Source organism: Acanthochromis polyacanthus, chromosome 16, assembly GCF_021347895.1.
Source record: "Acanthochromis polyacanthus isolate Apoly-LR-REF ecotype Palm Island chromosome 16, KAUST_Apoly_ChrSc, whole genome shotgun sequence".
Classification (NCBI taxonomy): domain Eukaryota; kingdom Metazoa; phylum Chordata; class Actinopteri; family Pomacentridae; genus Acanthochromis; species Acanthochromis polyacanthus.
In genome coordinates, this window is record NC_067128.1 from 20,408,265 (window position 1) to 20,417,715 (window position 9,451).

The 9,451-nt window shown below is 41.8% G+C and overlaps 1 protein-coding gene across 2 annotated transcripts in view; it reads right to left on the reverse strand.

Annotated features, from left to right (window-relative positions):
* The window catches only part of slc24a4b (solute carrier family 24 member 4b), a 42,154-nt gene extending 33,596 nt beyond the window's left edge, over window positions 1-8,558 (reverse strand). The window contains exons 1-2 of one of the 2 annotated variants that reach the window (XM_022217448.2): window positions 7,735-8,558; window positions 554-658 (exon numbers count right to left, since the gene is read on the reverse strand). In XM_022217448.2, the coding sequence (XP_022073140.1) occupies window positions 554-658; window positions 7,735-7,897 (268 nt within the window). In that variant the 5' untranslated portion in view covers window positions 7,898-8,558. The remainder of the gene's footprint in view (window positions 1-553; window positions 659-7,734) is intronic. The other variant, XM_022217447.2, reaches the window with a different exon arrangement.
* Window positions 8,559-9,451: the final 893 nt, after the last annotated feature.

The following is a 9,451-nucleotide window of genomic DNA, read 5'->3' on the forward strand; positions in this document are numbered from 1 at the left end:
ATACGTTTTATTTTTCCCTAGAAACCCAGGTAATTAGGTTTCAATTACACATGTACACAAATGTATCTTTACATGACATTACTTATTCACAATCATCAATATGTTGAGAATGTAATTTCAGATAATATTTAGAGAGTAACATTTCCAGCGTTACCATTTGCCTATTGACCTGCTGGGCTCGACTTAGTCATGGTCATCTTGATAGAAGCAATGTAACTGGCAGAGAATTTAAAATTACACATATTGAGTTGGGCTGGTTAGTGGCAGTGAAACAAGGTCTTAACACTGACATCACCTTAGGATAGTAAAGGAGTTTAGTCAACAGTTGTCCATTTACAACTCCAGCAGACATGTTATCACAGGTGTGTTTGTCTTTGTGTCCAACAACTCCTGGGATTGTTCCCGATTTGGCTGGTTTATTTGGTTTTATGTTTTCTATGCTTCCTGCTTTGTCCATATACGTAACTGATAAGGGAAGCTGATCAAAACTGTTATTTAGGTTTTTGTACACACAAATCTCTAATAGGCACCACTTTCATTCAAAATAGCGTACCTGGCTCTGAACAGTTCTTCTCCGTTATGTTCTCTGGTTCTGAAGCCATCAGTCGTCTCCCCCAGTGTTCAAGGTCTGGATGGCCCTCCACTATCATCCCATGACCTGCAACAAAATATAAACAGATTTGACTATCAAACATTAACATAAATCCAACACCTAAGCCACAGCACAAAATGTTAGAGGTTAACGCTCCCAGAACAGTCTTCAAAGCCTTCTGCTGCTGGGAAACCTAGACACTCCATTTTGCAGTTTGGAAAAGCTATCTAAACTAACATGGCTGCTGTCTCACAGAGTATGTTTCATGACCTGAAACATCCATGTTGAAAATCATGCTCATTGTTCCAAACATGGTTTCTTTTTAATCCCTTAAAAGTTCTCATTTATGTAGATATCACATTTTCATCCAGCAGCAGAGATAACACATCAAAATGCAGCTGCGCCATTATGTTTTTGGGGTGGGAGTTTTGTTTTGTTTTTTTTCATTAAACTGCTCTTAAGCCTCTTTAATGAGGACAGGGTGAAAAAAAAAAAAAAAAATACTGCATTCCCGAATCTATTATGTAAAATCATACCAACGAGCTGAGCAGCCCTTTAAACTTTCCGGTTTTGTACACTGTTGCCACATAAAGGCCATGTCAAAATGAGGAAGCAGTCCGTTACTACAGGATGATGGAACTGTACTGCTGCATATGCAATTATGAGGTGATCTCTAGGGACTATTTTAAGAAGGGAAGATCTGTTTAACTCAGAACAGGTTACCTATCAATAGACCCCAAATAACTACTTAAAGTTATGAATTACACAATGACGGTGATAAACTATGTGGCAGGAAACTCACATGACATCAGTGTTTGTAAAAGTTGCCCTGGCCATGTGAATGACTATCATCACACACTTTAGTAGCCATTTCTCTTGACAATCACACTGACAAACTAAAAAAGAAACCTAGTATTTCCAGAGTAACAAATTCAAGTATACATATATAATACAGCAATATGAAAACTGTCAAATATTAGATCATTTCCAGCCGATAGCCAGTATTAGCACAGAAATGACCTTAAAATGAAAACATGATGCCAAAAATGACGAGAGACAAGAATGGGCTCTTGGCATGCTGGACTCTCGTATGTCCATTAGGACCATAGCCAGGGGTTTGAATGGCCGCCATTTTTGTCTCAGAGATCATTTCATACAGCTCTGAATTGACAAGTTTGACAGCATAATCCTGTCCTCAAACATCCACCAACCTCGCCAAGCCCTTCAGGAGCAGTGGGTCAACATTCCACAATCCAGCATTGACTAGCTAATTAACTCTCTGCAGCTCAGATGTGACTCTTTACCGACTTGTGATTTCTGGTCTATGACCCCACTTTCCGATGTGTGTTGGGAAAAACAAGAAGTTATTCCCCAGAATTTGACAAAATGCTGATTTTTTTACTTTTTTATTCAGTATTTTCTCACTTACAAATCATTTTCGTAAGGCCAAAGGTTATGCTAATAAAATTTCCATTTTGTCAAGCCAAAAAAACATAAAAATAGAAAGTTTACTGTATGAGGTTAAACTATAGAATGTGTGACATTTCTGCTCCAAAATCATTTATGAAATAACAGATTAAAACAGCTGCACCCACTCTTTGGCTTTAGATTAAAGCAAATTATAAAACTGCACATTGTCCTACTCAGACAGCTTGGTCAAATTTAAGGCAATAATAAATGAACACAATTTATTTCACAAAATAATTAGCCACTTGAGGACAGATGACTAAGCTGTAAACAACACAGACATCATATGAGCTTGAAAAATTGTCTGGGAACATTGGTTGAAATCAACAACATTGGAATTCATCTTGAGATACATTTCTCACCATTCAGTGAATGAATTTTCATTGTTCACTCCATTGAGGTCCAGTTTTGGTCTCCACCAAGAGAGATTCCTGTTAGATCTTGTTACTCATTTCCTAATCTACCAACTTTTAGTCGATTCTTTTCTTAATGCCTCTACCTGGCCCAAATGTTTGCTGTACTGACACAAGTATCTTCATTAAACAGCTTTCAATCCAGCATAGCTAGACAGCTTGGAGATCAGCAGGCGCTGAATCAACAGATTGTACAAAAGGCGTCCGCAGCCACATCCCATAGTTCTTCACTCCAAAAGACAAAACCCTCCAGTTACTGCTCCAACCTGTTCCTTCCCACTAACCAGTTCATTTTCACTCCTCCGTTGCCTCTGATCTCCCCCTTTTTGCTGAATTTTATTCTTACCATAAGATGTTGTCCAATCTAATGTCAAGCTGGAGAGAATAAAGGACAGTTTTTACACAACATGTGGATGCTGTGTACCAAAGAGATGGTTTTTGGTTGGCCTACTTTGTCAAAATAACAGAATATTGACTAGGACACTAAAGCTGAACATTCACATTTACAAAAACTGTAGTAGACCTACCTAATTATTGTCATTTTTAAAAAAAAAATAATATTTTACATAATCCATCTGAATGCAATTCGTAGAAGCAGTCATATGTGGAATCACTTGACCACAACTATCAAATCTTTAGTTTATAAAACACAGAATCCGCAACGTCCCCTGGAAGCCTCCACAATGCAGAATGGTTGGATGTGTGTGTGCACACACACATGGGCTGTTCAGCACACTGCACTCTTGCTGCCAAGCATTTGAAAGGAAAAACAATGAAGACGTGATTCTGTCAGTATTTCTAGGCAAGCTGGGGGTAAAATAAGCACTGCAGTCCACTGTGGCCATGTCGCTGCTGGCTCATACTACATCTGCTTTCTTCTCCAGGCCAGTATACTTGTTTTAATTAATTGGCTTCATTTCAAGTTCAAATGTTCATGTTTTTGGTGTTTTGAGATCTTGAAGGTTACTCATAACCCTGACTAATCCTTTTTAGTCTGTTATCAGGAAATCTCATATGTTCAAAGATTTGCTGGTGTATTTTTTTTCCCCGGACAGAGAAGTGAGCCATGAATGACTTAATTTATCTTTGCGGTGTGCTGGATCTGACATCAATTATCAACCATTTTACTGATTAAACAAAATACATTACATCGTAGGGACGCAAGGAAAAACCAGAGGCATTTCACTGTGGCATTTGACATTTTACAATTTCAAATAAAAAGATTATCAAGAATATAAGGTCGTGATTAGCTTAAGTACTACACTAAATTATTGGATTTCAGTTTCTTTCCATGTTAGGAGTCAAGATGTCAGCGTATGTCGAGTAGCTTAAAGACTTTAACCAGCACTGTGAGGAGTCACTGATGTGATTAGTTAATCGACAGAAAATTTGAAATTAACTATTTTGATTGTCACTAATATGTTTAAGCTACTTTTCAAACTGTTAATCAGTTTAGCCAATCAACATACATATTGGTATTTTCTCCTGCTAAAAATTGATTACTTCAGTGTAGTTATAACTATATCTCACTGCACTGTCTAAATACCTTGCCCAACACTACTGTCCACCAATAAAAACAACCCTACTGGTTGTTTTTGCAAGCAGCATATAACAACCCATTATTTCAATTCATCTTCATGTGAACTCCACTTAAACTGCCTCAGTTATTTAAACAAATTTCCCCCTACACATTTATGTTTCGGTGACAAAACCCTCCATTGGCAGTTGTAACAAGGAGTGAAGGAGGACATAAGCAGATGTTTTAATGTGTGGATGGATGGATCAGCACTGGACTAACAAAGGCTGCTATTCATTCTGAGTTTCTAACAGTGTGCATTGTTTCTATTCATCATGATAGCTCCTTGCTCATGTCAATCATTGTTACCATATCAGAAAAAGGTCCTCTAACCTTAAAGTGGGCTACTTATCCATCCATCCATTATCTACACACCACTATATCCTCTCTAGGGTCGCAGTGGGGCTGGAGTCTAACCCAGCTGACTTAGAGTGAAGGCAGGGGACACCCTGGACAGGTCAGTCTATCTTAAAGCTGCAAAGAGAGACACAACTGAGCACACTCACATTCACACCTACCCTCAGAATCTGGGCTACTAAATGCAGTCCCACATAGCATGCTTATCTCCACAGTGTTGTGTGAATGGTCTGGTTGCACCCCATTATCTTTATGCTGCCCGGGGGGGGGGGGGGGGGGGGGGGGGGGGGGGGGGGGGATGCTAAGCATTTTTTGTTGTTGTATTTCTTCAGACGAGGTGTTTTTTTTCTGTAACAAAAAGGATTTTGAAAACAGTAAGATGAAGCTATTCAAAGGGGTAAAAAGTCTACATCTGGTGAGTTGTATATTGACCTTTGATACGTGTAATTCTGTTGATACTAAAATTAGAAGCGTTTTGTTTACATTACTGTAAAGCATGTCTTTTAGAGCAGTGATTCTCAACCCTGTTCCTCAGGACCCCATGTCCTGCATGTTTTAGATGCTTCCCTGCTCCAACACACCTGATTCAAATGATCAGCTCGTCAGGCTTGCTGACGAGCTGATCATTTGAATCAGGTGTGTTGGAGCAGGGAAGCATCTAAAACATGCAGGACATGGGGTCCTGAGGAACAGGGTTGAGAACCACTGTTTTAGAGTATATATATATACATATATATATATATACACACATACATATACACTAACTGTTATTGTCAATCTGATTACTAACCTGCCTTTTTGTCCAAACCTAACACAATCCTCCCCTCACTGTTACATCATTAAAAGGATAGTGATTAATCTTCTTTGACATCACTCGTTAACCCTGAGCACCATATCTTCTGCCACTGATACCTTATTGGTAGTATTAGAACAAGCAACCTGCATTGCATAGTTTAGGTTGAATCTGTCGGACTATATATATATATATATATGTTACGCTGTTTGGTACACGTATAGTGCAAAGAAAAACTGTAATTCTAATACCTGCACAATAATGAACCACTTTGGAGCAGAAAAATGTAAGAGCCATCAAGGAATGAAAAAACAAAGCTGTATTTTCAGCTCAGGCTCACTATGCTGAGCAGCAGAGTGACAAAGAGTGGACGGAAATAATACCTCAGTGGCAATGTCATCTTCCACCTCAGCTCAGGAGAGAGATAGACCAAGGACAACCATGCATCAATCTTCCCATGCTGTAAACAAGCTCTGCATCCCCCTCAGCCATCACAGTCAGCCTGCTGCAGTTACCTGTCAGAGCTCTGCCCTGTTCTCTAAAACACCTGTTCTCATCCCCCATGTGGCGTTTCGTCACACATTCCCATACACTGAACCTGATCAGCATGCATGACAGCATGTTGTGCCCCACCTCTACTCATGGAGATGTAACCCAGGAGTAGTACATCAGAACCCATCCATCTGGACTGTTCAGCACCATCACCCCCTCCATGCTACCATCAATCAATTTGGTGGCAAGCATTGGGAACAGATTTTACTGTGTGACATGACAAATGCTTGCTCCCGTTGTGATGGTTGAAAGATGGGAAGGCAGCAGCTTTTCAGGTAACAAATTTGGTTATTGTAAGCTTTGGATCTCATGGTTCAGAGGAGATTTCTGCTTTTCTTCTCATGCATGTCACCTTGAAATCCCACCAGTACAGTGACTGGTCAAACAGAGCAAAATCCACAAGAAATAGCTTCTGTCAAATGCCTTCATGTGACGGCTGCCATGTGGGTCAGGCAAACTTGATTAAATGAAAAAAAGAAGAAGAAAAAAAAGCAGGCCATTAGTGACCAAGGGGGCTTACTCTTGGAGCCACAGCCTGCCTTTGGAGATAAGAGATTTGCAATAGTCTGTATGATATCATTCCAGAATAATCTTTTAAGCTTCCTGTTGTTTTAATGTAATTAATAAAACCGCCTATACGTCAGTTCAGAGATCTACAGTTAGGAGGTAGTGGTGGTGAATGTACAGGAGCTTTTGGCTGAAATGGATTGATCCAAGACAGGGTACGGGAGGTGGAAGTGTGTAGATCAGCTTTAAGGGGAAACTCATCAAACCCCCTTCTTTCATGCAAGAAATAAAATAAAACACAAAATCAAGTGTCACCAATGCTTGTCAAGAAAATTCATCCTGTCACTCATCAGTGAGGCGGTTCTCCTTACATGAGCTGTGCTATCCTGAGTGTTTGTCTGGCTAACCTCTGATCCCAGTGGCGTGTCAGATATCATTTCTCACCAGCAAAATGTCGAGGTTGGCTGTTAGATTACATAACTGTGTGAGGCTGTGTGGGATGCTCTGCGTGTTAGTGTTTGCACGAGCCCGTGGTAAGAGTTTGGACATGTGTGTGAGGCAGTGAACGCTGCTTGGAGAGAGTGTGTGTGTGTGTGTGTGTGCGCGCGCGCAGGCACGGGGGTATCGCACGCATCAATAACCATTTGAACCGTTTGCTCAGCGCACACCTCGGTCATTAGCATTGAACATGGCAAACACCCCCACCCCCTCCCCTCTAAATGATCAGCGGTGGCCTCTGCGTAAAAATCGGCATCCCTCGATCTCCATGCGGAACCTGAGAGCGTGACGATGCTCGTGATCCACTGTGTGCAATGGTGTGTGAAGCCCCGGGCCAGACACGATGATGCCAGCATTAACCACGATCCTGAGCTCTAGTGTAGTGTGACCGACAACGAGCCTGGCGCCAAATCTTGGATGGGGAGAATGAAGCAAAATTAAACTGCGGCTGGTGCCGAGTTCGGTCGCCCGCCTGCTCTTCTTTTGCATGCAATTATGAGCTTGCTTCTCAATTTTAAAACGTGCCGCTATACCACGGCGCGTACACTGCGGCATTCACGGTTAACCAGACGCATGTACAGCCTCCAGTTCGGCATTACATTTTTTTTTTTAAATGCAGCGTTCTGACATAACGTGGCATTTACCAAAACAGCGATGGGCCACAAACCCCAAACGCTCAATTCCGTTTTAATGCAAACCACACATTTAACGTACGTGGTTGGGGAACAGCCATCAGAAGCGCTGCATGCGCATTTTGGACGAGAAAACGGAGCCGCTCCTGCTTGAAAACACAATGTTTTGGTCCCGTGCCCTTGACATTGAAGCCCAATGGGTTGTTTCTGTGATCGATATGAGGTGGCTCAATGAACACAACTGTCGTGCATGTGCTTTGCCTTATCACACTGCAGATTTCTGCTCCTCTCTGCCTGCTCCTCGGCTCTGTGCAGCCCGGTGGATGCCTCCCCTCCTCCCCACTCACCTGTCTTGGTCAACAGCGCTGACATGCTCCACGCTACGAAGAGGACACTGCAGATAAAGCACACCTGCACGAACAACATCTCCCTCCTCTTGCGAACTTTGAAGATTTTCGCGATTATTGTCTTTTTGGACGGGCTCACGGCGTCGGCGTCGTCCCGCTCCATGCTTCCCAGCTCGGCCACTTTTTGCGCCCTTGAGAGCCGAAGAAACTGCCGCCCTGGTTGCCTCTTCACACGGAGCACAGCCGGGATGTGCTCCTCATGTCAAGCCGTCTAGTGCGCAGATGGAGTGGTAAAGAGGACAGTTTATTCCCGTCGTCTTGTCTCCGCCGCGGAGAAGATGCTTTAAGCTGCTGGGACTGCTCAACTGGGCAATGACACGGCGGTCAAATTCGCATGAAGGTCTCCAAATCAATTCAGCAATACTCCTGAATGAGGAATCTGTAAGAAGATGAGTATCGGACGGACTCCCATTGCAAACACGCGTCCTGTCCCGTGAGAGGAGGGGGGTGGAGGGAATCAGAGATATTCTCTAGTAGAGTTTCAGTGTTTGGCATAAAATGCGTCAGCGTCCAGTCATAAACGTGGAATCGCTTCAGCTGCGCCGGATCGCAAACCCCACGCACCTGCGCCTGTTAAGTGAAACCAATCTGTGTTCATCAAGGTTAATTGTTAAATTCGGCCAGCAGTCGTGCCGCTCGCCTCGCTCGGGCGCCTCCCCTTCCACATGAATTCCTCCTCAGTGGAGAAAAGCAGAGCTGCTGATGAGAGAGAAGCGTCCATCTGCCCTCCTTCTCTGCAGCCCCGTCACTGACACTCAGATCCTTTAACTTTCCCCGGCAGCTGCAAACAGCCTGTGGAAAAAATCTGATTATTCCCTCCACTGTCCACGTTGAAGGCAGCTGCTTATTGATCAACCCTGAGTTCTGAGTTGTTGTTGTTTTTTTTTTGTTTTTTGTTTTTTTTTTTGGGGGGGGGGGGGGGGGGGGGGGTTCATGTTATTTCTGTGTGGATTGCACTTGGCTGGATGATGCTCACAGAAACAGAAAACCCACTAAATCCAATATCAACCCCTTTAGTGAGTGGACTATACATCACCTGCTATCCTCATTTTGACTTCATGCTGCATAATTGAGGTTCTAGATCCTCCAGTTCAATTCCACAACAATGAAATAATTTCGAGTTGGGTGAATTTGTTTTTTTAAAGTTATGACTTAGCAGGGGTGTCAAACTCATTTTAGTTCAGGGGCTCCATTCAGCCCAGTTTGATCTCAAAATCATAATATAATAACTGATAAATAATGACAGCATATTAAATTTTTCCTTTGTTTTAGTGGGAAAAAAAAGTCCACTCTGACAATGTTCACATTTAATTAACTATCTTTTTAGGAAACAGTATGAACAGCCTATTTCTTAAGAAAAACAAGTTAAATTCCAACAATATTAAAACTCACTTTATGGGTCATTCCAGAATTGGAGGACATTTTACATCCTATTCATCAAATTCTTAATAATCCATGTACAAAATACTAAAACATGCACTTGTGTAAATTTACCTGTCCTGAGACCAAATCTAAAAAAAATAAAGAATAAAAAAATAGTTGAAAAGAAATAAGTCTGGAGTTCCTCCTAAAATATAATTTTTCTCTTGTCCCCTCTGATGATCAAACTGAATCTCAAACAAAACAGTTAAAATTAAACTTAAATCTCCTGTTTTTT